The sequence below is a fragment of the Aspergillus sydowii genome (assembly GCF_001890705.1).
Source record: "Aspergillus sydowii CBS 593.65 unplaced genomic scaffold ASPSYscaffold_1, whole genome shotgun sequence".
NCBI classification, from domain to species: domain Eukaryota; kingdom Fungi; phylum Ascomycota; class Eurotiomycetes; order Eurotiales; family Aspergillaceae; genus Aspergillus; species Aspergillus sydowii.
Window position 1 is genome coordinate 5,076,246 of NW_024467859.1, and position 27,335 is coordinate 5,103,580.

Sequence of the window (27,335 nt, forward strand, 5' to 3'; positions counted from 1 at the left end):
TCAGGCAATTCACAAAATTGAATCTGTGTAATCAGAATGTGAAGGCGACAAGGCTGACATACACAAGAAGAGCCTGTGAAAATGAGAGTGATTGTTGCCTCGATTGGGTTCCATGTGCTTCTCCCAGGCGGTGGCGGCTGATAGCAAAGAGAGGGCGCTTAAGTCATCAACAGAACACCTTGGCGGTCGAGTTATCGTCACCTCTTTCATAACTGGAGCTCTTCTGTCCACTTCCGATCTCACCTCCAACTCTCTCTTTATCTGTCTCTGTCCTTGATCCCATCCATCTTCCTACTTTGCTACGTTCCCCGGGCATCTCCATTGTCTCCTGGAACTCCTCCCATTTCATTTTCACCTCCGCTTTTCGCATTTCTTTCCTGTTGCTAGGGCGTTTCCAGGTCCGGCACAGTCAACCTCTTGCGTAAACTCTTCTTCGAGTCTACGTTGCATATTCGACTTCTTTGTTCCATCATCTATCCGCGCTTTCCTTCAAGATGAGCTCAGAGCAAGATCACAAGAAGAAGCTTCTGTACGTCATCGTGCTCACCTACATCCCTGCCCAATGATTAGACTAACCTTCGCTTAGCGATGCTTCCGGTGCTGAGAAGAAGGATGTGAGTTGAAATAGAAACAAGAGAAGCGGCCCCGGATCAAATTACTGACCCTTCGCAGGAGCTCGACACATCGACAGCTATCCTAAAGAAGAAGAAGAAGCCTAACAGCTTGATGTAAGCTCTTGACCCGCTAATTCGGCTGTACGGTGTTATTGGGCGTTGCTAATAACTCTATGATTAGTGTTACTGATGCCGTTAACGATGATAACTCCACGATCTCCCTCTCCAACAACACTATGGACGTCCTCGGTCTCTTCAGAGGCGACACAGTTCTTGTCCGAGGCAAGAAGCGCAAGGAGACGGTTCTGATTGTGCTGGCTGACGACGAGCTTGATGACGGAAGTGCCCGCATCAACAGAGTTGTCCGGCATAACCTCCGTGTGAAGCATGGCGACATTATCACTATCCATGCTTGCCCTGACATCAAATATGTAAGTTGTTGCCAATGTTAGTATATGTGGCGATATAGTGGCACTAACCCCTCTTTCCCACACAGGCCAAGCGTATTGCTGTCCTCCCTATCGCAGACACCGTTGAAGGTCTCACTGGGTCTCTCTTTGACGTTTACCTCGCCCCCTACTTCCGTGATGGATACCGGCCCGTGAAGCAGGGTGATCTCTTCACAGTAAGAGGAGGTATGAGGCAAGTCGAATTCAAGGTTGTTGAAGTGGACCCGCCAGAGTACGGTATCGTCGCTCCGGACACAATCATCCACAGTGAAGGCGAGCCGATTCAGCGTGAAGATGAAGAGAACAACTTGAACGAAGTTGGCTATGACGATATTGGTGGATGCCGGAAACAGATGGCTCAAATTCGCGAATTAGTCGAGCTGCCCCTCCGTCACCCCCAACTGTTCAAGTCCATCGGTATCAAGCCCCCTCGTGGTATTCTCATGTACGGCCCTCCCGGTACCGGTAAGACTCTCATGGCTCGTGCGGTGGCCAACGAGACCGGCGCTTTCTTCTTCCTGATCAACGGTCCCGAGATCATGTCTAAGATGGCTGGTGAATCTGAGTCGAACCTTCGAAAGGCTTTCGAAGAAGCCGAAAAGAACTCGCCCGCTATCATCTTCATTGATGAAATCGACTCTATCGCACCCAAGCGTGAGAAGACCAACGGAGAAGTTGAGCGCCGTGTCGTCTCTCAGCTCCTGACCCTTATGGATGGTATGAAGGCACGCTCCAACGTCGTCGTCATGGCCGCCACCAACCGACCTAACTCTATTGACCCCGCCCTCCGCCGCTTCGGCCGTTTCGACCGTGAAGTCGACATTGGTATCCCTGACCCAACTGGCCGTCTGGAGATTCTCTCGATCCACACCAAGAACATGAAGCTCGGAGAAGATGTCGACCTGGAGACCATTGCTGCCGAGACTCACGGTTACGTCGGTTCCGATCTTGCCTCCCTCTGCTCTGAAGCTGCCATGCAACAGATCCGTGAGAAAATGGACCTCATCGATCTCGACGAAGACACAATCGATGCGGAAGTTTTGGACTCTCTCGGTGTTACCATGGAGAACTTCCGCTACGCCCTTGGCGTCTCCAACCCCTCTGCTCTTCGCGAGGTTGCAGTCGTCGAGGTCCCGAACGTTCGCTGGGAAGACATTGGTGGTCTGGAGGAAGTCAAGCGCGAGCTCATCGAGAGCGTCCAGTACCCCGTCGACCACCCCGAAAAGTTCCAAAAGTTTGGTCTTTCGCCTTCTCGCGGTGTTTTGTTCTATGGTCCTCCTGGTACCGGTAAGACCATGCTTGCCAAGGCCGTTGCCAATGAGTGTGCGGCAAACTTCATCTCTGTTAAGGGTCCTGAGTTGCTGAGCATGTGGTTTGGTGAGTCTGAGAGCAACATTCGTGACATCTTCGACAAGGCTCGTGCTGCTGCTCCTTGCGTTGTGTTCCTTGACGAGTTGGACTCTATTGCCAAGTCACGTGGTGGTTCCGTTGGGGATGCTGGTGGTGCTTCCGACCGTGTCGTCAACCAGCTTCTGACTGGTAAGTGAACTTTACTTTGTCGATTATCGTGAGGTGAGGCTAACATATGAATGTAGAAATGGACGGCATGACCTCGAAGAAGAACGTTTTCGTCATTGGTGCTACAAATAGACCCGAGCAGCTCGATGCCGCTCTGGTACGTCCCGGTCGTCTCGACACCCTGGTCTACGTTCCTCTTCCCGACCAGGCCTCCCGTGAGGGAATCCTCAAGGCTCAGCTCCGCAAGACACCTGTCGCCCCCGATGTCGACATGGAATTCATTGCCAGCAAGACCCATGGTTTCTCTGGTGCCGATCTTGGATTCGTTACGCAGCGTGCTGTCAAGCTTGCTATTAAGGAATCCATTTCTGCTGATATCGACCGCCAGAAGCAACGTGAGGCTGCTGGTGAAGATGTGAAGATGGAGGATGAGGAAGAGGAGGGCGAAGACCCTGTTCCAGAACTCACACGGGCTCACTTCGAAGAGGCCATGAAGACGGCCCGCCGATCCGTCAGCGATGTGGAGATCCGCAGATACGAAGCTTTCGCCCAGAGCCTCAAAAACTCTGGCGGCAGCTCTTTCTTCCGCTTCCCCTCTGCAAATGAAGTGCAGGACGGCGGCAACACATTTGGTGAAGCCGGTAATGACGACAGCCTCTACGATTAAAGTCCATTTCCTTTTTCTACATAATCGCTCTATGTGTCGACACTAGTTAGATCTAGCCGAGGTGAGGATAGAATTTCCTGGCGACAGGAACAAGTCCTTCTCGACATCATTAAACGAACAACGTTGGTTTTGAATTATACTACTCCCCAGTAATCCTTGACGCGATTGACGCCGGTTTGACATGGTATATGCCACGTAGTGGACGTAGCCCGGTAAATGTGTCCATTAACTTGAAGCAACAGTAGGTGTTATACATATCAAAAGGCTGGTATCATGGTATAATGCCACCCACCACTCTGAACACCAGAAATCCGTACTCTCGACGCCTCGAAAGAAAGAAAGAGAAGGGAAAAAGAACAAAAAGAATTCTCAGGCAACCCATATGATAAATAAAATACCCCAAAACATAAAATGCACCCTTGAACAAACCTCATTTAGCTTGCTTCCCCTGTTTTGTCTTCTTGTCCCCCTTCTTGGTCGGACTTGTATCACCATTAACCGACTTATCTTCCTGCCGTTTTGACCCCGTCGTCGGCGCCGTGCCCTCTCCTCCCACCTCAACAGCAATATTACTACCCCCAGTGCCACTGCTTCCTGTTCCCTCCCCATCGTCTTCGAGTATAACCACCTCCCTTAAAACGTCCTTGATCGCACGAACCCCCTGCTCAACAACAACGCTCGGAATTCGCGCGTCCGCATTCTCGAACGAGAACCCGCTGCCGCCGTCTACATCCCCATTGCTGCTGTTGCTATTGTTCTGTGTTTCGGAGTCAACAAGGAACGGATGTGATCGGCCTTGTGCGGAGGCGACCACAGCCTCCACAACATCATCAAATCGTTCGCACCGGTTTGCGCGGAGGAGTTCAGTTGAAAGTCGCCGGATTTTCTCGGTCCAGCCGAGTCGCTGGAGTGTTGAGAGGAGTGTGGTATGCAGGTCTTCGAGCGCGTGCGTGGTGGCTAGGTGGTTGAGTAGGTCGGATTCGAGGTCGGAGGGGGTCGGTTGCGGCAGGTTGGAGGGAGATGGCGGCATGGTTGGTAGGCTTTTTGGGTTTGTTCTTCGGAAGGAGTTGTATTTGAGATGTGGGCTTCTGGAGTGTCTTAGAGGGCAGATGTGTTGTCTTCCGGTGTTAGTGTTGCGTCTGTCAGTGTCGGTATCGGCGGGCGTCGGTGTCGGCGCTAGGTGGGTTCAAGAGTGTTACCCGGGGAGTATCGGGTTTCCTGGTAAGTAGGATCTGAAGTCGACGTCGCTCGGTTGAGGGATCGGTATATTAGAAGAGCGGTAAGTGTATGGTGTACTGAGCTGGGCTGGTTGGAGATGTAGTATAGAGAAAAGTCGAGGGTCGGCGGAGAAAATGCGCCAGGCGGAGGCTTGATCTGCGCCGAGATGAGCGGCGAACTTGCGACAGCGATTGATCTGTCGTCTCCCTCTCGTTCGCAGATATACTTGCGAATTATTGAGGGTTGAGAACTGCGGTCGCTGGGAGGCGCGAGAGGTAAGCGAACAATTAAAATGAAGACTGGGTGACGTTCGATAGAATAATGGCGCGGAATAAAGATGGCGAACGACGGATGGGCTATTCAGCAGCCAAACACAGAGAATCCCCAGAATAATCAATTTGATGAAAGTGTTCCCTCTGGCATGTCTCTTGATGAAAAGCAGTTCGCCTGTCTCGCCCTCTGCTTATGAAAAATTAAGATTTCTCCGATGTCTTCACCATGGAACCTAGTTTAACCTTCTGAAGTCAGTATTTCGAGTGTACCCGGGCCGCATTTGGTATGTATATAGATCTGACGGATAGTTGCAATCAATATCATCCATCTTCATTTTACGACAAATTGGCAAGACCCTGTATACGAAACAATCCAGGTAACTAACAATATTACAATTACGGGTCCTAAAAAGTGCGTTGTATAGTTTCTACAATAGTTCGCAATTTGCAAGCAAGAAGCTGCAGCAAGCGGTCAACCTGCTTAAGCGCCCTTTGTCAGACGTGGAGACAGGGACAAGAAATTTGGCCGGATGTGAAGATATTTATAGCATTCCCATGTCGTGGGCGCTTGGGATCCAACCTTCGATGGTAACTTGAAAGTCGGGAGAGCGCCCGATCCAAGAGAATTAGCGGTTGATCATGCCGTCGCCCACAAAGGGACAGCAAGCGGGCAACCATGCATGCGGGGATGCGTGAATGCTACATCTGCATGATCTGTAAGGGGAAATGCCTGGTTTAATGGATACAGAGAAAGGCAACAAGTCTCCTCGTGGTAAGCGCTGCGCCAGTTCTGTGTAACATCGAATTGCGTTGTCTTCAAGCCATGGGCAAAGTGAGCTGATATCAGACCGCAGGGCAGTCTATCATTCACGGCTGGCCAAGGGGCTATCAACGCCAGCTGACGTAGAGGGGATTCGTAACCTCCCCTCCGTACGTTGTAGGGAGTGGCAAAACTCGAATACTCAGTAGACAGGAGAGACAGGAGAAACTCGTGAAGTAACATTAATGTCAATAATAACGTCGTTTCCTGAAGCCGAAGGAGTCCCAGCGTCGGCGGATGGCGGCGGAGGATTTGGAGCCCCTAAATGGCCAAAGTAGTAAAGGCTCCGGCACTATTGGATTCTGACAGGATTGACCCAAGTTATCTTGGGCAATCCTCTAGATATCATTGATCCGGACAAGAATGTCTTCTCCTTATTTAACATCTATCGTATTATTTTTGTCGACTCGACGCCCGAAACTAGTAGCGGTGCCTGTGTAATAGTCGTGCCGAGCCGACCATCCAGAGCCGGCAATTAGGTGTTAGTTCTGAAGAAGCCTCCCTATCCATTTATTTTTTAAGTATCTTCTCGATGAATTGGTTCCTTGATAGATTGGATGATCCACTGGGTGTTTTGGACAAGGTAACGGTCCTTGGGAAGGCTGGCTTGGCTGGGAAGACGCAAGGACAGGAGTGGTTGAAATTCCATCAAACGGCCGAATGAACGGTCTTATTATTATTCTTGGAACCCAGATGGAACCGAGAGTCGAGATAAAGGTCGAGCTTATCCTTTGCGTGCTGCCGCGTGTATTAATAGAGCGGCTGTCCTCCTTCGCCCTCCCCCCGATTGTCTAGACTGGCATCACGTGCGGCGATCCGACTTGGAGTGTGTCCTGCCTCAGTCTTCTTTTGGAGTCTGCCGGGCAGATCAACTTTGTCGACTCGCTCGCTGTCTCCTTGCGGCCAGCCGTATCTCGGGGTCGTCTCCGTCGTTATATTTCCCCTCGCTTTGCTCTTCGTGTTCATTCTTCGGACGGGCGTTTTCCCGCCTATCCCCCAGTCCGCTCCCAAAAAAGACGTCTCTGCCTGAGCTTCCCCGCCTTCGCGCTCATCACCATCGTCGTTGCTCGCGCTAACGATCCATCACATCTCTCTTCCTTACGGCTCCCTCTTTCTTTCATTCGGCATCAGTCTCTCTTGAAAACACCGGCGATTCTATCTAGCGACCGTCGTCCAATTTCACCTCCTCTCCCGAGTACCCCGAGTTTCTTGTTTTAGCCGCCGCCAGCCATTTCATGTGGCACACCTGCTTGGCCGACACTTGCACACTCCTTATTTTTGGCTCCAACAGTGAATGATACGTCTTCATTTTATCACACTCGAAAGATCCATATATACAGAAGCCGGATTGTCAGTCCGCCTTCAGCACCGCATCGATTATACTCAAACGGCGTCCACCACGCCTTCATCATCGTGGACGTCGTAAAGTCCACCAGCCGCCATGTCGCTCCATACCTCCTACCACGCCGACTCTGATGCGGATGACGAGTACGAGCGCAGCGTTATAACGTCACCGCACTTAGCGACAGATTCAGAAGGCTCCGAGCCAGACTCGGAATTCCCCTCGGCGGAACCTACACCAACATTTGCGGACAAAGACGAAAATCCGAAGTCTCCGAGGACAATAATCACCGAATGGTCTGCCGAAGAATGCGCGGCTTACGTTGCAACCCTGGGCCTCCGCCAATACTGCCAAGCTTTCATAGGTGAGTCCAGGGACTACAAGACACAGATGGATACCACTAACGCTACATTCGTAGAGAACGGCATCGTTGGAGAGGCACTAATTGCCTTGAGACATGACGAGCTGAAGGAAATGGGAATTGCTAGTGTGGGACATCGATTGACTATACTTAAGAGCGTCTACGAAACAAAAGTGAAGCATGATATCCCTCTTGATGCTGACCACTACATTCCTCTGTGTATGTTCCCCCATATTTCTGGTTATGTGGCTACTTACTAACTTATGATAGCCGCGGATCAAAGTATGAATGAGAGCGCATCGCAGGAAGACATTGCTCGACTCATCCAGTCCATCCGACTCCGAGACGAGCGAATAGTTACTGTCGAGACCGAGCTACGGCGTGTCCTCGAAGACTACCGACGACTGAGGGAGGAGCTTTTACCTGTCTTTAAAATGGCAAAGGATAAATCTCAACCTCTACCGCCGCCGACCGCGGTGCCGATCTCAGATAACTATCATGACTCTTCACTCTCAGGACAAACGCTCACAGGGCAACCTTCTGGAATTACCATTTTAGACCGCTCTGGATCGATCATGTCTCGAACCTTCTCCAAGAGACCCCACGGGGGTACTACACCTAAAAACAGCTCTCCAACCCATATCCCGCCCTCAATCCACGAAAGCCGGACGTACAACGACGGTGCTAACCTTGACCCATCTGCAGCCGCCGTGGCTGCATCGTCACATCTCAGTACGATGAATGGAAAATCACAACTCTCACCAAAACTACCATCTCCGACATCTCCTAGCAACCACTACGGCGCTCCCCAAACTTTGGCCTCCCGTGCATACTCGCAACCCGGATCAGCTCGTGGCTTCCATGATCACCACAACGACAATGCACAATCCCAATCGCGGCAAGACCGCCTGAATCCGCCACCATCTTCAGCAACCCGTTCGGAGATTCCGTCACGATCAGATTCCAGGGCAGGGGGCGGAGGCGGAGGTGAGACCCCAAGCGTGGAGATTTTCAAGTCCTTCCGTGTCTCTGTCGATGATCCGTGCTACAAAGTACTCCCGGCGGCTCTCAAGAAGTATAACATCAATGGCGATTGGAAACAGTATGCACTTTACATCGTCTACGGCGATCAGGAGCGTTGTCTCACACTAGAAGAACGGCCCCTTATCCTCTTCAAGCAGCTAGAGAAGGAAGGACGGAAGCCGATGTTTATGCTGCGAAAGCAACAACAGGCCCCAGACACCAATACTCCCAATCCTTATCCACCGAGTGGGGGATCAGGCCCCAATAGTGCCAGCTTTGACACGCGACAGGCGCAGATCAACCTCCCCGGCGGGGTACTGTAAGGGCAAGCTTTTTGGAAGGAAACAACTTGATCATTTTCTTGAGATACCCCTCAGTCTGAGGCCATTTCTATTACCTTCTTACCGTCTTATATCTTTACATATTCCAAGATCATACCCTTAATTTGAATTTGCGCTGGTGTCTGGCGTTGCGAGGAACTGGAAACGGAAAACATGAAACGAAACCATTAGCGTGACTCTCATCTAGATACCGCATATCCAAAAGACTTCTTAAGACCAGTTCGAATTCTCTAAGCTTTCACATCTATCGTAGCCAAACCCTTGCAGGTTTCCAAGGTCATTTCCCCTTCCCCACTCCAGTCACAGAGCATGGTCGGGGCTCTATCGTACCGCTAAGAGATACACTCAGGTCGAGCTCCGAGGAAGGAGCCCGGGTCACGGGTATCCATAGCTCCTTCCTAATCGGGAGGATATATCGTCGCACCTTCCATACTATATTATACCTTAAGGGAAGGAGCCTTCTGGGACGTGACGGGACCTGATGCTACATCTTTTTAGCATCTCCTTGGCGGCAAACCTCTCTTTTTAAAGGCGAGCTTTGGTCCCTCTCTAGTACAGCAGATATCTAATTTACTATACCGGCTTATGGATTCTAGAACAATTGGTGACCTTACTGAGAATTAGGGTCCTATTTATCGCGATTGAAGTGGAAAGTTCATCAGGGCAGACCGTGTAGCTCTTGGAATGGCAGTATAGTACTAACGAATACTTAGTAGTAGATGATTTGGTGACTCCTAGTGCCATGCCATTTCTCCCACTTTGGTGTCAGATCATATTAATAATCCTTCAAGTTCTCGCCAGAGACCTGCACTGGACCAGAAATACTCTGGGTAATAACAAACTGAATCGGATAAAAGTCCCTTGTTCATACTCTCTGATCCTTGTGGAGCGCTACTTAGAGTAGAGCCATTGTTTGTTTGAAGCGCACAGACTGGGTCTGAGAGAGACTGGAGGTGGAGTATAGAGGCAAATTGCTCCACAAATACTTATTGATGGGACGAGACGGAGATGTTTGCATACTAACCGACATTCCATCTAAGATCCAAAACAGTGGTTGTCTTTGACTACTGCCTTAGAGTGATCTTGGTACCAATGCATGTGAAGTCCCACAATGTTAAAAACCCCCCTCAGGTCCAACAGAATGGAAGGGCTAATCAGTTTCCAGAAAGTCAATCCAAGCCGGAACCCCAGATCCTGGAGGTCAGCTCCGATCCACACTGATGTTCATAACCAGTTCGTCTGGATAAAGTTCGTGTTCAGCCCACACGGACCCCTTCCGCCGGCAATCGGTTGTACATAGTATGCGCTTGGGACGCGAATCGACCGCCAATGTGAGCACCTTACTATTCACAGGGCACCACCTGCGATTTCAAGGAAGATGAAAGAAAATCACTCCATCAATGAGCCCTCAAACTCCTGAGTCGATCATTGCGGCGCTGCACGCATACAAAGAAAGTCAAATGCGGTAGACTGCGATAATGGAGAGGGGTCGCATTAGGGCTGAGTTTAATCCCTACCAGGGACTTACTATCGAGATATCAGACCCATTGGCTTCCTATTTGGAGATGGGGAGCCTTGTTATTGGTATTTTTATATTGCTATGACGCATAATAATAGGGGTTTACCAAGCCACTCGACTAACTGCCCTAGTTAATCAATCCTCCATGGATACTGTATAAATTCAGTCTCAAAGGGACATCGTCGTCCATAGTCGCTTGATTCTTACATTCCTCAAAATCCCGAATATAAAACCCGCAGATTGAGAGTCCACATCCAAACTTCAAATTTAACAAATGTCTTCCCAACATTCAAGCTCGGATTCAGGTTCAGTTCTCGGCCAAGATGCCGCCACCTATACAGACATGTCTTCTCCAATCCTCATCATAGGCGCTTGCCCTGTCGGCATGCTCCTCGCCTACACGCTTTCCCGCCTAAACATCCCCAGCATGCTAATCGAGCAAAGCCCCGCCCACTCAACAACGCAGTACCCGAAAATGGACCTAACGAATTCCCGAAGCATGGAAATTTTGCGACTCCTAGGGCTCGCGGACCGGTATCGAGCTCTGGATGGTGCGGTCTCGGCGGAGGAGAAGTTCGATAGTATATTCGTTACATCCCTGGCACCTGCTGGGAAGATGGTTGGGTCGTGGCGGGTGGGCAGTGTGGAGGACCAGAGGAGGGATATTGGAAGGGTGAATGATGGTAGTCAGCCTGTTGAGCCTGGGCAGAGGTGCTCGCAGATTGTGTTTGAGAGCTGGATGAGGAGGGTTATATTGCAGAGTAATATGGTGAGATTTCAGGGTGGGTGGGAGTTTGTTGGGCTTGTTAAGGAGGGAGATAGAGTGACGGCAAGGTTTGTAGATCTCCAGGGCAGAGAGCATGTTGTGACTGCAAGGTATCTTGTTGGTTGTGATGGGGGGCGGAGTACCGTCAGGAGGGAAACTAAGATTCGCATGGTTGGCGGGCAGGTGTACGTGTTCCCCTCCGTCTTTTCATCTCCTCTCCCTATCCTCCCACAGTTACTGATTGATGGCTGAGATAGGCCCGTCCGTCTCTATCTCATCCACTTCCGTTCTAAACAACTCGCCGCAACCCTCCGTTTCGGGCGTTTTTGGCACGCCTTTCTCGCCACTGGAGGATTCGTGATAGACCAAGACGGGAAAGATACATTCACAGCGCACTACCCTCTCTCCGAGGGAGAAAGCAGTAGCACACTCGACCCCCAAGAAGTGATCTGCCGTGTGTTAGGCGGGTACAACGGATCCTGGCATATAACCATCGACGAAATCCTAGTGCACAGCGAGTGGCAGCCGAACTTCAGCATTGCAGAGGAATATTGCACGGATGGCGGGCGAGTGTTCCTTGCCGGTGATGCCGCGCGCAGAAGTCCACCTCATGGCGGGTATGGGCTTAATAGTGGGATTGTGGATGCTATTGATCTAGGCTGGAGGTTAGCGGCTGTGACGAAGGGGTATGGAGGGGAGCTACTCCGGAAGGCGTATGGGATCGAGAGACGGCCGATGATGATGCGAGCGCTGCGACAGTCTCATCGGCATCTCATGGAGCATGTTGGGCTTGCGGAGCTCTACCAGAAGGATTGGGCAATGTTGGATAATGAGTCGGAGGAGGGGAAAGAGGTGAGGCGCTCGCTCGAGAACTATCTGGATGTTTCTGGACCAGAGACACTGGACCGTGGGATCGAACTTGACTTACGCTATGAGCATTCGCCGTGTATTTGGCCTGATGGGTCGCCGAGTCGGGATTGGGATGTGAAGAGGTATTGTCCGAGTACGAGGCCGGGGAGCCGGGGGCCGCATGTGTTCCTGAGGAATGGGGTTACTAGTATTTATGACCTGTTTGGGCCAGAATGGACACTAGTGCAGTTTGTTGCTGATTATGAAGAGGATGGGAAGGCGAGAACTCTGTTGGATGTAGCGGAAAGGTTGGAATTCCCCGTGAAGTACGTCGTGCTTAGGAATGAGGAACATGCGAGAAAGATCTGGGAGCGAGATTTGGTACTGGTGAGACCAGATACGCACGTTGCGTGGAGAGGAAACGAATCCCCTGGGCTGTCGGAAGCTGAACAGGTTCTCGCTGTTGTGTCGGGGAGAATGTTGCGTCCTGGTTTCACTGAACCTTCAACAAATGGAGAACAACTCGTGGAGACCGTTGCAGCACTTGCAGTGAACGAACAGACAGACCAGCCGGCAATTCTGAGGGAAGAAGACGGGCTCAGATCAACACAATCAAAGCTATGGTTTACCTACGGTGTCACAATTATACCAGCAGAGGTGGAAAGTAACTGATTTATTGCAATTAACGATGAAATAGGTATCTACACAAGGCCAAACAGCCCCTACAGTATCTAGAATATGTACTGAAGACAATAGCCATCTAAACTGAATCAAACGAAGTATTACGCAAAAACCTTTCTACTCAGCCACCTAACTGTCACGACCTTTCTCGCCACCCCACGAAATCGAACTGCTGTGACGACTGGATCGAGACCGTGACGGCCCTGCCCCGTTCCCTTCGCGGTCATATGTGTTGCCTCCAGAGAGCTTTGTCCCATCAGCAAACGAGATCTTTCCGGGGACATGACGCATTTCGCCGTCATCCTCGCTGTCTTCAACAGCATCATCGTCCGAGTCTTCAGAGTCCGAGTTAGATACACCAAGGGCGGCTAGACGACGTCGGCGTTCCGCTGGGGTCTCCCCGGTGTCATCCAAATCGGTTTCTTGCGGTGGGCGTGTGATTCCAGCAGCCTGGCGGAGCTGGGACGGTGGCACTCTCGCAGTCCCGTCGTCTTCGGAGTCTCTTCGCTCACGAGGAGCCGCTTGGCGGGATGTGGCTTCAGGGCTCAGATCCCTACGTCGCTCCTCGGCAGCGGTGCCGGCAGCGATGCGGGCAAGCGTGGCGGCAACATTACCACCTCCAGGCGATTCTTCGGAATCAGACTCTCCATCGCTAATACTACTCACAGACTCGATATCATCATGAGGTTGTGTACGTGCGACACCTGAAGCACCAGGAGCGCACGCGCGGCGTTCTTGTCTGTCTGCCTCCTGAGCCTGACCGCGTGCAAAATCCTTCACGCGTTCAGGGACGTCTGAATCTTCAACTACACTCTGACGCGCCTTCGGGCCAAGTCCCCGAATCTGTTCAGCAAATTGTTGCTTCGTCATGCGCTGTCCCTTGTGCTCAACGCCACGCTTGCCGACCTCATCGTCGTTTGCAAGGGTGAACCGGAGACCATCGTCGGCCAGCCACTCATTTGCTTGTGTTTTCTTTCCAGCCTTTCCGGCCTGAGCCGTCTCGCCTTCCTCTTCCATTCCGAACCAGGTCCCCATACGGGTCAATCCTCGTCGGACAGGCGCGGTTCCCTTGGGCTCTGGCTTGCTGCCAGAGGGAATAGAGTATTTCTTGATCACCTCACCATCCTCATCTTCGACAATGATGGTGTTACCGAACTGATACGCGTGAGCAGAGCGGCCCTTGCGCTCGGGAAGGGCAGAAGTAGACTGCTTCTCGGCAGCCTTCTCGTCGCTCGCCTTCCCGGCCTCAGCAGCTCGTCCCTTGCCGAGGCCAAACCACCGTTCAAACTTCCGACGACCCCTCTCAACGGGATGGCCAGTCTTTTCGCCAACGGTCTGTTCAAGTTGTTCTCCTGCGGTAGGTTGTTCTTCGGGGCTTTCCGGCTTGGTTACCTCAGGTGACCGCTGGAATTCAAGCTTCAACTTGGACCGTTCCGCTTCGAGGTGACGTTGCTGTTCCTCATTCGACATGTGGCCGACATGCTCTGTCTTGAGAACATTGCCATCCTTGTCTTCGAAGATAAGGTCGGAACCTTCTACGAAAATGTTGACTGTCGCCTCCCGCAGTGCGTGTAACTGAGGTGAAGGAGTAGACTCGGAGTCGCCGAGTGCCTTTTCTGCATCTTCGGATTCGACCTCTGAGGCTCGCATAGGTGCAATAGCAGATTGACTGATTGGGCCACCTGCGCCCTCGGCCTTTCTGCGGCGTCTGCGGGCTCTGCGACTGGACGCTTTGCCGACGGCAGAGCTAGAATCATCCTCCTGTTGGCGACGCAGGAAATTACCAGGAAGACCAATTGGCGGTAATGTCCCAGGAGGGTACTCGGGCTCGTTAGACGAGCCTTCAGAGTCAGTTTTGCGGAAGGACATTGAACCCTTCGCCAAAGATTGAACACGGGGTAGACGGTTCATCCAAGATGGACCTTCTTCGTTAGCCTGTGTGTACGACAGGGTGATTGAAAGGGTGTTGATGCGTTTTCCTAAGGTGAAGACAGCGATGGATGAGCCATGAACCAAGATCGAGGTAATGACCATAAACGTTGTCAGCGGCCAGATGACTTGCACAACATTATAGTTGGCGGTTGCAGGGTTAGAAATTTCGGTCTCTGTCTCTGGCTGCGTAGTGCCGGTCTCCAATTCGGCTCTGGCCAAGATACAGGCGAAAATCGCACCGACACCTATAGGTCCAAAATGACCTGCAAAAAGCGCTTCACGCCATGTTTTCACATCGGGAATGATGGGCTTTAGAATCAGCATGATAGGAATGCGGCGGAAGAAGATGACTAGGATAGCTATGACCACGAGTCTCCAGACATTCAGGCCAATGGCAGCATTGTTGAAGTCTTCCCAGGGAACAATAGCCCCAAGGTACACGAAGTAAGCCAAGTTGAGCAGTAAGTCAATGACGTTCGAGACATGGGATTCCTCAGTTTTCTCCGTAAACCAGCCGTCGTTACTGAAGCCGACGCCGGCGGCGAAACCAATCAGTAGGTCATCGAGGCCGAGAAGACTACCGGAGCCCGCGCAGAAGAGAGCCAGCACGAAATAGAAGACGAGGAAACTCTCGCGATCGATGAGCTGCTTACGCTCGGCGAATCTGATCGCATGACGGGCGGCATATCCAATTGTAAAACCGAATATAGCGCCAAATATACACTCGTACAGAATGGTAATGCAGATCCAATGAAGCGCGACAGCGTTAGCATCCGGGCGGTAGTGTAAAATATAATAGGATAAGTAAATAAACGGGAAAGCCATGCCGTCGTTACAGCCCGATTCGGCAGATAGAAGGTCACGCAAATGCCTCGGCACACGTTTGGCGAACTTACCCTTACCGACGACGGAGGACGCCAGGACAGGGTCAGTGGCGGTGACACACGCAGCGCATACGAGAGCCTCCAGCCAGCTGAGTGGCTCAATCAACCACCAAATAAAGAGACTGGTAATTAACCAGCCCCACGTCATAACAGGGAGTAGCAAAAGCGTGACCGACTTCCAATGCCGTTCCATATAAGCCTTTGGCAATTCAACACCCACGGCAAAACATTGCACGACTAGAACAATGCGTGAGCACTCCAGAGTAATTTTATCAACGTTTCCCCACGAGCTGGGGTCGAAGAGGTTTGCAGCATGGGGACCAAAAATGATACCACATATGGTAGCCACGGTAGCCTCGCCAATGTAAAGTTTTTCCTTGACAAAGAGAGAGCAAAGCATAAATAATCCCGTGAAGCCTCCTAAAATCATGTAGGCCAGGTGGGGCTTATCGATATCCAAATGATCCCACGCCATGGCGACAACAATTTATGGCGTACGTAAGTATTTAAGCGTCCCCGTAGTTCCTGAACCTGTCGTCGAGGTTCCTGTGGCGGTATTTAAACGTGTAAAAATCAGGTTCCAGCCGGATCATCACAATCGAACAAGGATCGCCACGAAATTAAAGGAGTAGGGAGGATGGCATGCTTAGGTCGCGGAGGGATCCAGCTGAGGAGACAAGGGTCGGGGTATAAAATGTCTAGAGCAAAGAACGGTCAGCAAAGGAACGCGGAGGAATACTCCTGGGACGCCCAAGGGGAAAAGACCAGCGGGCCAAAGGGCGGCGATCGCAACCAAAGACATACCTAGATGCAAAGCTCAAGGACTACAGCAAACAAGTCGGATTCGGTTTCCGGGCTAATGAAAAAGTACAACGCACGAAACTGGAGAAAAATAAAGGACAAGAGAAGTCAAGACGGGTTAAGAGGAGGTTAAGGGGAGACAAGAACTGGACAAGAGGAGGACAAGAAAAGAGGAGTCTGGGCAGCAGGGAGACGGGGAGGCACGTCCGAAAAATTACGAAGCGAAGGCCAAGACCACGATCGAGCGCGAGACCCAGCCAGAGAGGAGCATGGCGTCTTGGACAAGACTTTTCGCTGGCGAATGAGGAGGGAGGAGGCAGCACAATTGCTTATTTTTCTGGGGCGTGGGATGGAGAGGAAAGGAGAGGAAATGAAGGTCAAGACCGGAGATGGCTCGCCGCCCTCAGTCTCTGTCGGAACCACGCAGCCTGGCTTGGCAGAACCTCCCGAGCAGGCGTCAATAATTCACTGGGGTTCTATCCATATTCATTCCATTCAGCGGCAATAATAACTACCGCCAGCTCTCGTGTGTAATTGTATATGCACTAGTTTAACGCAGGAGACGGCCGAAAACCGCCTCCCAGCGAACACCAGGCCGCGCTCAGTGGACGCTGACGGTGACGTACCTATCTCCGAGTACCATGCAGCACACCTTGTTTATGACAATCCAGATCACTCTGCAGTCCCCTCGTGCAGTTCCGGGTTCCTGAAATCCGCGTGCCACATGGTACTACACTTGCTACCAACTTGCCGTCCTACCAGTCTGAGATTTTCCCGCTAACACCCAGAGCATCCCTTGCTGGACCGCGGACTGAAGTTATGCTGTGAACTTGGTGGCGCCCAGCCTTGCAAGGCTGCCAAGATCGCCGCAGCCTCATTGGCGAAAAATCAGATAGTGGCCCGCCCCAAAACGGGTCCAACAAACCACTCGACCCAGATGGGACGCTTGGCTGCGCTGCAGCGCCTGGCACGGGGACCTTTGACTTGATCGGGGAATTCGCTGTATCCGAGTCCGATTTGGTGCCGACTCGCCGACACAATGAAACGCTCTCCCTGCAGCGAACAATTGAGCCCAAACTGCCCAACTCTTACTGCGAACCGGTGCGGATAGACTGGTCACATGAGATGTCAAAAAAGGCACATACATCCCGAATCAGATGGTAGTAAATGGAAATTATATCTTCGGCTAAACAAACAACAGTAAGGCACCTGCACACACAAATGAACAGCAAACATCCTCAACGCAAGTGCCAAAAAAGCAATATTTGATACAAAAAAAAAAAAAAAAAGAAAAGAAAAAAGAAAAAACCCTCATCCCTCGTCGCAGGCCGGTCTCGCTCAGTCTCCCAGCGGCATTCCCTCCACCTGGTCACCCAGTGACCGCCAATTGTCAGCCTGCAGCTCGGAATACTTGACTCGCTCTTGACTCCAGTCCTGATGCAGCCGGCTGATGTGATATTGGGTCTGTTGGAAATAGACCAGCTCGTCGCGGATGCACTCTTTGATGAATACCCCGCGCGCATGTTGTTGTACAATCGACTCTTTGTCCTACCGAATCTGTGAGTAGAATATTCGAGAAAAACTCATAAAATGATACATACCTTGAAGATCGACTCCTCAACCTTCTCTATCTCCCCCGGTTTGACCGTCCCCTGAGGCTTTGCTCGTAAATCCTGGAGCCTTCGCTCATTGGTTTCGATTCGTCGCTCCAACTGCGGGATGTTGTTGCGTGCATACCGATCCCGCCGGTCAAACATCTCTCGCACGCTTACAAGGTTGTCCCGCTGGCGTTTCAGGTCTTCCAACATCCCGTCTTCCCATGCCCGCGCCTCATCCTCTAGCAAACTTTGGCTGGCAGACAAGTGTCTCGCCGTCGCTTTGATACCTTCGTTCAGCAGGGGCACATCATTGGTATCAACCGCGTATGTGTCACGCGTCATCTCAGTAAGGGACTGCAATGCGAGTGAGAAGCGCAGGTGATCCGCGGCGAGTCCCTCGTTGCGTTTGGCCAACCGTTCAAGAAGTGTGCAGAGATTGATATAGATTTCCGCCGATCGTTTAACGCCGCTCCTGACCGTATCAAACGTGTCTATGATAGTAGATGGTAGTGAGTCCTCTAGGTCTGGTGGCAGAACGCGACCAGTAAACTCGTCTTGTACAGATATCGTTGCTTGTTTACGCCAAACCGAGAGTTCCTATTCATAGTTTTAGCGGCGGATCCACGTAAAATGAAACAAGCCCATACCGTAGGAACTGTCAAAAACATAATAACAAGCTGTTCTTGGCTGAGGATAGGATGTTGGACAAGGGAATTGGTAAATCGTACGAGGCCGCGCCGGCGCTTTTCGAGAAATGAAGTTGAATCCGCTGCGAGGTGAGTGCCATTTACTTCAAACAGTGAGTAAGTTTAAGAGGAGAGCTTTTGACAAGCTTTCTTTTGACTTACCTGCAATGCGTTTTGGCGGAAGTAAAGGGAGCTGACGGAACGGGTATCGTTTGTGAAGACAATCAAGAAGCCAGACAAAATCGCTGTATCGTCTAACCACTGTACTTCCCCTACGTGCCGACTTAACCTCGTAATTACGATGCTGAAACATGAACATCCCTTCCTTCTCCTGGAGCAGTGTCACTGTCACCACCTCTTTGAGTTGGAGTGATGTAACCTGTCTAATGTTCAACGAGCGTCGACCGGGGTTCGACTCGCCGTGATCACTTCCAGACCGTCCGAAATCACCCAGTCCAGACCGTGATGGACCCCCAAGGCCGCCGCCGTCTGATGAATGCGCAAAGTGATCTCCCCATCCAAATTCGGCGCTATTGGAAGTATGAACCTCGGATCGACCATTGGTGAGGTTCGAATTGGAGTGCTCAACGGGATTGCCCCCGTCGCTTGCCTTCGACCAAGCATTCGTTGCCGACCGGACGCTTCCATAACCGTTCAATGTGCTGTGCTCATGTTCCGTTTGGGCATGAGCATGGCCACGGTGCAACTGGGGGCTTCCCCATGGATCTGCTTCGAGGCCACCAATAGAATCTCTTCTGGATCGGCGTGAATGGGCGGAGGTTGGTTCTGGGAAGGGTGCTGAGGGGGCGGGAGGAGTAGTAGGGCGTTCATTCGAAGGAGCGGACATGGCAGGGTCTTGCTTTGTGCGTAATGCGTCCAAGTATGAGCTTGTCGGCGTGGGTAGCTCTGTAATTCTGTTAGCTTCGATCACTAGTTGTGCGTGTAGAGCAGGGTGATCATACTCTTACGACGATCGTCCACTGCATCGAAAGTGAGGTCTTCGCCTTCCTGCGCGAGTCCTATGAGGGCCAGCAGAACATTAAATTCGCCGCGACCAAGCCCGTTCGATCTACCCGTATCCCCCGATAGAACGAGATTCAGGATTTTGGCCTGATCCGTAGCCGAGATTCCGCTGCCAGACAACAGTTCTCGAACGGACGTTAAGCCAGCGCCGGTGCCCGCTCTTTCCCCCGCACTTAATACAAGGTCGTACGCATCAATGTAGCTTTCGGGAACATCTGAATCGGGCAGCAGAGACTTGACGAGTTGTTGCTTGGATGTACGCTTGCCAGTGTTGCTATTCCAGGGCGAACCTACACCGTCGTCATCAGCGAAGAGGGAGGAGCCGCCGAAGTTGGCACTGCCAGCACCGAATGAAGGCTCGTCGGCGAAGAGGGAGGTCTTGGATCTCTGAGCTGAATCAGCCGCCGAGGAGTCGTCCGGCGACGTTCCGAACAAGGACATAGAGGACAATCGATGAGTTGCGAAAGAAGAAGGGAAGATGCGAAGAGACGGAGCTCGGTCGGAGGAGATAAGAAACAGGCAACAGGACGGCCAACAAGCTTGACTTGAGCAGGAATGATAATTTCGTCGTGAATTGAGGACAAGCGCAATTAGCAGCAACAATAATAAAGGATAACGGGCGCCTGGGGAAGAGGACCTGCTTTCCCTGCGATGATCAGGACGAGGTGACGCGAGCGGTTGAGGGGATGATGTCGATGTCGGAGTTGGAGTTGTTGCTGGGCTGCTCACCGCGGAGCTAGTCAGTCTTGGCCTTGTCCAAACATCCCTCGCACCGATGCTGGTCGGAAACCTGACAGTCCATATTGATTATTCTGGCGAAATCAATGCCGTCTGTTTGATGAGCCTGGAGATTATACGTCTATACCCTAGCATTTCTCTTTATACTACGTGATCCGACTGGAGGAAGCACCAAGTATATATATACATCGCCCGGATGAATATCTTTGTCAAAGATTTTTGGGGAAACATCCCATGACTTTTGACTTTCAAGGGTTATTTCTGAGGTTTCTCCATCGACATTATGGTATTTATAACTACACTTCTTATGTACGGATGTATAATGTTATGCTATATAGACCCATCGGTTGCGCTGCCAGAGACCGGCTCGCTGTCCTCTCGGGACACTTGTTCCTTCGCCCAGGGCACAGTGAAGTAGCCGTTCTGGACCAGCAGATCCTGCCACTCTGGTTTGCCCGTAGCCATTACTTTATGGACGTTCACAGCTGGAGAGAACCATCTCTCCTTTCGCGTCTCTGCCTTATTGCCACCCTCAAGCGCCGCTCGACTAGCGCGAGTTGTGCGCAATCGCTTAGTACCCCTCTCATTGCCAGAAAGAAGGCAATGAAGTTCCCGGCGGTATTGTTCAAGGCGGAGATCAAACGCTACTATTGCTCGAATATACGGCGAGAAGTCTTCGACGATTGATCTCTGGCCATGCTCGAATGAAAGCTCTGGACCTCCATTTGCTGGGGGTTCTCCGCAACCTGGTTTCATGGCTGGTGCCAGCGCTTGCAGAATCTCCTGCTGTGGATGCTGGGCTGCTTTTGGCTGGGAAACGGCCGCCAATACTTTATTCTCCAGTGCTTCTTTTCGCTCCGCTTCTCCACTCTGCCGGAATACTTTTCCGAGAAGTGCCTCGAAGGTACTCCCAACTTCTGCGGTTAAAGTTGTATAATCGGGGACGTGGTCGGCATGTAGTAGCCGGTAGCCTTCGGCATAATTAAGTTTCTGCTTCTCCAATATTGGAGTTGTAGACGTGTCAATTGCGTCCTGTAGGAGTTAGTTTCGTACAAGGATACAAATGTAGCAGTGGAACTCACCTTCCCTGTATCAAGAGAGGAAGTGGCAGCGAGAAGGTCTAGTACACTCCTTGAATCCATATAGTCAGACTGGAAGCGCAAGCATTCGAGAAGCTCAAGTTTTGGAGCGTTTGCGCTAGTCTCCGGAAAAGGTTGGCGTTGTATATCCTCCATACTGTCAACCTCTTGTAGGCTCAATTGCCACCAATGGAGCGCTTCCTGCCGAAGCTCGGTCTCGGTCGTTAAACCAGCGCTGGTCAGAACATCGCGACTGAACCAGCCCATGCAGTCATCATAGGTATTTTCGCTAAGCACTCGCAACTTATCACCATTTGAATCAAGGTCTCTACCTCGCGGCCACCGGTCGATAATCCAATCAATGCCAGATTTCTCGCTACCCACGGCCATTTGACACCAGTAGTTCAGTTCCGTAAGAGACCGCCGAAGGTCTTTACCGGTGCTCAGATAGAGCTTTTCAACCGCTGTTCGCTTGAGGATGTGGCCTTCGTTTGCAGCCACTAGGAGAAGGTAGTCGACGGCTAATTCCTGTGAGGGGGCTCTGTACCGTAGTATTGCATGGAAGGATACATCGTCGAGGGGTACAAGATTCTCATCGTTGCAGGTTATGATTATTGGACGCTTCGACTGGTTTATTAGACTAAGAACCCCAGACCAGAACTGCTTGTCTTCTTCAAATAAAATGTCCGCTTCTTCTAAAAGGATTAGCGACTGCTTTTGATTTCGGCCTTGTTTCATGCCAACTCCCTTCGGGGCAGCTTCTGCCTGGGGTTTGTTGCTTGTCGTAGTAGTTGAGTTAGGCTTGAAGAAGCCCATCAGCTTGTTCTGTTTCCCGTCCTCTAGCCCACCAACCTCCGGATCTGTGGTGGAAGCCCTGCTGCCCATGGAATTCCCATTGTCATGTGCATTATGAACAAGGTGGTTCTGAGTCATGTCACCGATCCTATCTAGGATGTCTTTCGCACTGCGGCGGTGGCCTGCATTGATTTCGAAAACCTCAAAATCCATCTCTTTCGCCACTGCGTAGACAGATGCGGTTTTGCCGCACCCTGGAGGGCCGCTCAGAAGGATGGCATTCGTCATACGACCTCGTTCATTAGATTTTAAATTAAACGTGAGATCCCCTGTACGAATGACGGTTCGTTTGCTCGAGACTGTCACATCACCGGCTAATTCATCCTCGGATCCGGAAATTTCACCCATCTCAGAAGCCTCATCATCACTGGATACTATGAAGCCTTCTAATTTGTCCGACTTCTTCCGTCTTTTGCGCTTCGTCTCTTTCTGCTTCGCTTTGTCATTATCTTTCGAGGAGTTGCTCGTTTCAACGCTTAAGACAATTAAGTGCTTAAGCCAATCACGCAGCATAAGCGCCTCCTTAGTTGCGCAGAGGACTTGTTGTGCAGAAGTCGGTGCATATTTTTGCGCCCAGGCCTGCGTCTCATACTCTCCACGGTCAAAGGCAGCAGTTGCTGTGGGAAGAGACGCATATAGCTTAGCAACTGCCGGATGGAACGTACCGTGAGATGATACCATACTTGGATTTAAAGCACCGCGCTGCGCTGTTAGCCGTTTAGCAATTTCGGCTTGTAAAGCCCGTCCACTGATGATATGTTTAGATGGAATTCTCAAAACAGGATCAACGACCCGAGTGGAGCGTATAATTGACGAAAGCACACCATCTTCGTCATTTATTTTAACAGCAGGTGTCTTTGACTTCTTGTGGTCTGTACCGGAAGAGTTTCCGTCTTCTCGTGAATCCAATTCGCCGCTAAGATCTCGAACATGGGTCAGGCCAAGGGGAGGCCAAATTGGGTGCATAGGTTCTGGTACTTTCGAAAACGCATGTTTGAAAGAAAGGACGGGCTTCGACATCGGCCGTGAAGGAGGTCGCTCAGTCATGCTCGCCGATCCGTCTTCGGCAGGGGTTGTGATTGCGTCTTTACATGGTAGTTGCTGAGGGGGGATATGTGTCTTGTGTAAAGGTTTCTTCATAAAGAATGGATGCGTTGGCTTCGCTGGCTGTTTGGGAACAGGCTTCGATACGGAATTGGCCGGAGGAGGAGCTCGACCGGAAGCAACATGCTTTCGTTGCCCATTGATAATTTCGCTAATTTGTTGGCCCAGACTTTCTGATACCCCCTCCTTTTTGATATATTTGATAATCACGAGCTTGCTCTTCGGGTTCTCTGTAGGTTTCGGACCTGCTTTTCCACGCTTGTTGCCTTTCATTTTTGACTTATCGGTAAACCTGTCGGCTACCGGAGAACTGAGAAGTTTCCCATTCGCATTTAGCTTGATGACTTTTTGTTTCTTCTGATCAAATTCACAAGGCGTAGGGTTTGCATCGTTAGTCAATGGCTGCTGGTGTTGTCCTTGCTCCGACGGAGCGAGAACCTGGATCGAGATACAGTTGCCCTGCGTTTGCACCGGGGGAGCTGCAATTTCATTTTCAGTGGAATCATTCAAGTTATCGGGAGTCGTTATAATGTCGCCGGCAAAAGTGTCTGCGGAATTCGTATCCGTTCTTCGTCGTTTTCTTCGTTCTGCATTGGGGTCGTGGTCAAGTGCAGCAGCTACGGAGGGTGTCTGTGAGACAGGTGATCCGTTGCACTCTTGTAATCTGGTAGGAAACAGGTCATTATCAACGGCCGGCGGGGACGTCGGTACTCCCAAGTCTGCATCGATAAGCACTTGTCCATACGCGACTTGAGAAATCATAATAACCTTTTCTGAAGAACGGATGTATGGCGCGCTCTTCTGTTTGCCCCATGGCCACTCGTTATATGTCCACGAAAGAGCGAATGTTCATCGCCTAAGAATAGCCAGCGGTAAAGGATCAAAACAGGGCATCGAATGGGATTGATTGTGCGAGAGCTCGAATGCCGGCAAAGTTGACCGTTAAGTCGAGACGGGCATAATTGAGACACGAAAGTTGACGCGCTTCTGCGCAGAAGCGCGTATCGAAGACCGCCAAGCTCCGCTTTGGCCGTACGTCATTTACGGTAAATATACATGCCATACTAAATATGGCCTAGCGTGAGGCTAGTCCGCTTTTAGATAGCATCGGCGCGGAACATTGAATGACCGGAAATTTTTCGAGATACGACCCAGAATGGATTTCTGCAGAGCAGCGACAACAGTGTTCTGGTTGCCATAGTTAGTCCATCCAACTTCGCTCACCATGGATTTGCAACCGCCGTCCGTGCTGGCGCAATTACCGCGCCCACTGCACGCTTCGACGGGCAAGACTTACATCAGTGAGGTCTACAGCCTTGCCAATGCAAAGAAGCGCAAGAGATATGAAGTTGCTGTTGCTGTCGATGGTGAAGCTGTTAATCTTTACAACGTATGTGCGCTTCTGTGACGAGTCAAATAACAAAATGCTAAGTGACATCTAGATCCAAAACCCCAAATTGGTCACCTCATACGCAGTTCCTCCGAAATCGTCGTTTTCGTGCCCACCATGCTCGTTGCGCAGGAAGCTCGCCAACGGCGTGAAGAGACAGACATTCGTTGCGGTGAAAAAAGATATAAAGGCTTTCACTGAAGAGAGTGGCGCGGGTGGAACTAATGCACCCGTCATTTCGTCCTCAACCTACACCGTGGACGATTCGAAGAGCCCGACAATTTTTGTTGGCGTTGTGCCGGGGTTGGATACTGAAGGCGAGAACACAGACCCGTTTGATGTTTTGGCCATTCATCGGGATGGCCGTGTGCGCCGGCTGTCTCCCGATTTAGAATATCAGCGATGGAGCCAACGACATAGCGTAATCGCCCAGGGGTCGGACCACGAAGTTCACGGGTGCTTTCTCCTGGAGTTTGATGACGCTAAGAAATCGCTACTTAAACGACGACCGGACCTTGTCTCCCTCGCTGCTGGGGACTCCATGATTTCTGGGGACGATGACCCCTCGATATTGTTGCTTGTTTCGTACCCTGCTGGGGCTGAACAAATCAGTCTAAGTGAAGTTAGAATCCAGGTCTTCTCAATACCGGCCTTAGTCTCACGCCGAAATCTCGATGAAAGCCAACAGATGAGACATCTTCTGACAGTTAACCTTCCAAATATTGGCGGGGAAAGGATTTCTCGTGACAATTTGAATTGGCAGTTCCATTGCGGTTCTGCAGGGTTGAACTTGTCATTTGAGAAGGGTTTCGTCAACTTTGACCTCTCCCAATACACGCCCACCACAACGTCTAAGTTTATTCTCGATGTCGAGGATTTTTCGTCTGTCATGCGTATTTCCCCTCAAACTGTTATCGGTGCCGGAAAGTCCATGATCGCCCTATACGATACGCAATACAAGTCTATTCAGCGCAGCATCGTGACCGAGGACCTTCCATCAGTTGCTACCAACAGTGCACGTACCACGTTCATAAATTATTTTGCGAAGCTCGACCTAGTAGTCGCAACCAAGGGCAACTCTCTGCTTGCGTTTGACCTCGGCTCGTCGCAAAGCATTTCTGGAATACCAGGCAAGCGGTCTCGAGACGGTCTGCTGATTGATGCCATTGGCCGCGGCATTGGATTCGCATCACAGTGGGAAGGTGTGTCCAAGAAGCACCGTTCTAACGAAGCCGCAGCTCTGAGCCTCACTTCATCTGAGGATATCGAGAAGTGGAACAAGTTCTCGAGTGAGGTCCGCGAATGTGCGAGAAACCAAGACGGCCATGGATTTGATCTTGCCGTTCAGGCTTATTGCGGTGCGGGGGATTCTCGAGCTCTTCCTTCGCCAGGTCAATATGTTAACACGGAGACGGTCCTTTTCTTACTATCTCTCATCTTCTCCGTAGCGAGTGATGGCAACAATGACAAGCTCTCTGCATCGTCGTCCATTAACCTCTCTGTTACAATTTGGCCGACACAGACATGCGAATGGCTTACCGGCTTGGGACTCCTCTATCCTGGTAATGTTGAAGCCGCCTTGCGCCGTGCCCACAAGCCGCGTATCCTCCCTCAACTTCCAATCGGCACCTTCACCAAGGCTTTGCAAGACTCCGACCCTTCACTCCAGCGCTTGATCAGCGTGCTCCAAGGCCCCGCTGCGTTCAGTGCAGACGAGCTTGCCCACGCCTTGAAGATTTTCCTCACCCTCGCTCGCTCAAGCGCCATCTCCACTGAGCAAGACGAATCACCAAAAGCATTAACAAACGGCGAAGAAGCCGCCGCCAACCCTACTACCGAACCCAAAGCGTCATCCTTATCCTCACCCGCGTCCCTCCAAACCATCTTCACCGGCCTAAACACCGCCCTCCTCAAAATCAACGCCCAACCCCACCAAGCAACAACAACCTCCCTCCGCGCATCCCTCAACCGAACAGACCTCATCTCAATAATCCACCACCTCCGCCTCTCCCTCGCAACAGGCGGCCACACAACCCGCTTCACTGAAACTCCTCCGACCCCCATCTCACCAGCTCTCACATCCCCCCTTCTCCCGCTCCAAACAATAATCGCCCTCCTCAACGCCGCCGTCGACGCCATCGGCCCGTCAGGATGGGTCTCCATCTCCCCAGCGGACTACAACACCGCCGCCGCAGCCTCAGACCCCGAAGAAGCAGCCAGCATGCGCGATATCGCGCTGATCGCCGAAATGAAATCCGAGGTCTCGGCCGCGCTGGCTGGCGTTGAAGAAGCGTCTCTTCTAACCGGTTTCTTGCGTGAATATCTCCGGTACGCGAAGAGCGTGGACACCCGCGCACTTACCAATACAAACACGGCCACAGACGAAGTTTCCAAACTCCCTGCAACAACATCCACAGCGGTTCGCCATGAAAAACTCAACGGCGCAGACCTCCTTGTCTTTGGTGCGCAGGATGCCGACGGTGACGGCGAGGGCGGCGACGCAAGTGGGAAACTACTGCCACTGTCGCTCAAGGCTGATAAGGGAGTTAGTCGGACGAAGGTGCTTAAGGGGACTGGACAGGTTGTGCAGCGCAGTAAACGTGAGATGGGTTATTTGAAACGCAAGGCGGTTGGAAAGTATACATTTGAGCGGTTGGTTGTTTAATTTGACTAGAACGTCCCGGGATACAGATGCGTTTCAACTTTCCTCCCTTTTGGTAGGTAGGATAGGCATTGTATGTATGTATTTAGTATAAAAAGTAGAATCAATGGTGCATTTATGGTGTTCGTGCTTTTGCTTGGAGA

General features: G+C 51.3%; 7 protein-coding genes across 7 annotated transcripts; 4 read left to right on the top strand and 3 right to left on the bottom strand.

Moving 5' to 3' along the window:
• Positions 1 to 494: 494 nt before the first annotated feature.
• cdc48 (AAA family ATPase CDC48) lies at positions 495 to 3,248 on the top strand (the record flags this gene model as incomplete). Its single annotated transcript, XM_040844371.1, has 6 exons — positions 495 to 529; positions 587 to 614; positions 673 to 728; positions 796 to 1,045; positions 1,111 to 2,602; positions 2,659 to 3,248. The coding sequence occupies 6 exons, from the start codon at positions 495 to 497 to the stop codon at positions 3,246 to 3,248; spliced, it is 2,451 nt and encodes an 816-aa protein (XP_040709039.1).
• Positions 3,249 to 3,678: 430 nt separating this feature from the next.
• Positions 3,679 to 4,278, bottom strand: ASPSYDRAFT_85206 (uncharacterized protein; the record flags this gene model as incomplete). Its single annotated transcript, XM_040851489.1, has 1 exon — positions 3,679 to 4,278. The coding sequence occupies one exon, from the start codon at positions 4,276 to 4,278 to the stop codon at positions 3,679 to 3,681; it is 600 nt and encodes a 199-aa protein (XP_040709040.1).
• Positions 4,279 to 6,999: 2,721 nt separating this feature from the next.
• On the top strand, positions 7,000 to 8,607 carry ASPSYDRAFT_142518 (adaptor protein STE50; the record flags this gene model as incomplete). Its single annotated transcript, XM_040841246.1, has 3 exons — positions 7,000 to 7,264; positions 7,319 to 7,480; positions 7,532 to 8,607. 3 exons carry the CDS (start codon positions 7,000 to 7,002, stop codon positions 8,605 to 8,607), a joined length of 1,503 nt encoding a protein of 500 aa, XP_040709041.1.
• Positions 8,608 to 10,619: 2,012 nt separating this feature from the next.
• Positions 10,620 to 12,431, top strand: ASPSYDRAFT_54562 (uncharacterized protein; the record flags this gene model as incomplete). The annotated part of the gene is made up of 3 exons (XM_040848870.1): positions 10,620 to 11,095; positions 11,168 to 12,284; positions 12,321 to 12,431. 3 exons carry the CDS (start codon positions 10,620 to 10,622, stop codon positions 12,429 to 12,431), a joined length of 1,704 nt encoding a protein of 567 aa, XP_040709042.1.
• A 69-nt stretch (positions 12,432 to 12,500) lies between these two features.
• On the bottom strand, positions 12,501 to 16,097 carry ASPSYDRAFT_377335 (Na+/H+ antiporter Nha1). The gene is made up of 3 exons (XM_040845564.1): positions 16,061 to 16,097; positions 13,677 to 15,954; positions 12,501 to 13,625 (listed from the first exon to the last, which is right to left on the bottom strand). Exons 2-3 carry the CDS (start codon positions 15,729 to 15,731, stop codon positions 12,570 to 12,572), a joined length of 3,111 nt encoding a protein of 1,036 aa, XP_040709043.1. The 5' UTR covers positions 15,732 to 15,954; positions 16,061 to 16,097; the 3' UTR covers positions 12,501 to 12,569.
• Positions 16,098 to 17,329: 1,232 nt separating this feature from the next.
• On the bottom strand, positions 17,330 to 24,092 carry mvp1 (sorting nexin Mvp1). The gene is made up of 8 exons (XM_040843402.1): positions 23,909 to 24,092; positions 21,185 to 23,859; positions 20,443 to 21,134; positions 19,304 to 19,908; positions 18,504 to 19,247; positions 18,303 to 18,445; positions 17,659 to 18,252; positions 17,330 to 17,605 (listed from the first exon to the last, which is right to left on the bottom strand). The coding sequence occupies exons 1-8, from the start codon at positions 23,952 to 23,954 to the stop codon at positions 17,396 to 17,398; spliced, it is 5,709 nt and encodes a 1,902-aa protein (XP_040709044.1). The 5' UTR covers positions 23,955 to 24,092; the 3' UTR covers positions 17,330 to 17,395.
• Positions 24,093 to 24,365: 273 nt separating this feature from the next.
• On the top strand, positions 24,366 to 27,195 carry ASPSYDRAFT_140330 (uncharacterized protein; the record flags this gene model as incomplete). Its single annotated transcript, XM_040841039.1, has 2 exons — positions 24,366 to 24,530; positions 24,583 to 27,195. 2 exons carry the CDS (start codon positions 24,366 to 24,368, stop codon positions 27,193 to 27,195), a joined length of 2,778 nt encoding a protein of 925 aa, XP_040709045.1.
• Positions 27,196 to 27,335: the final 140 nt, after the last annotated feature.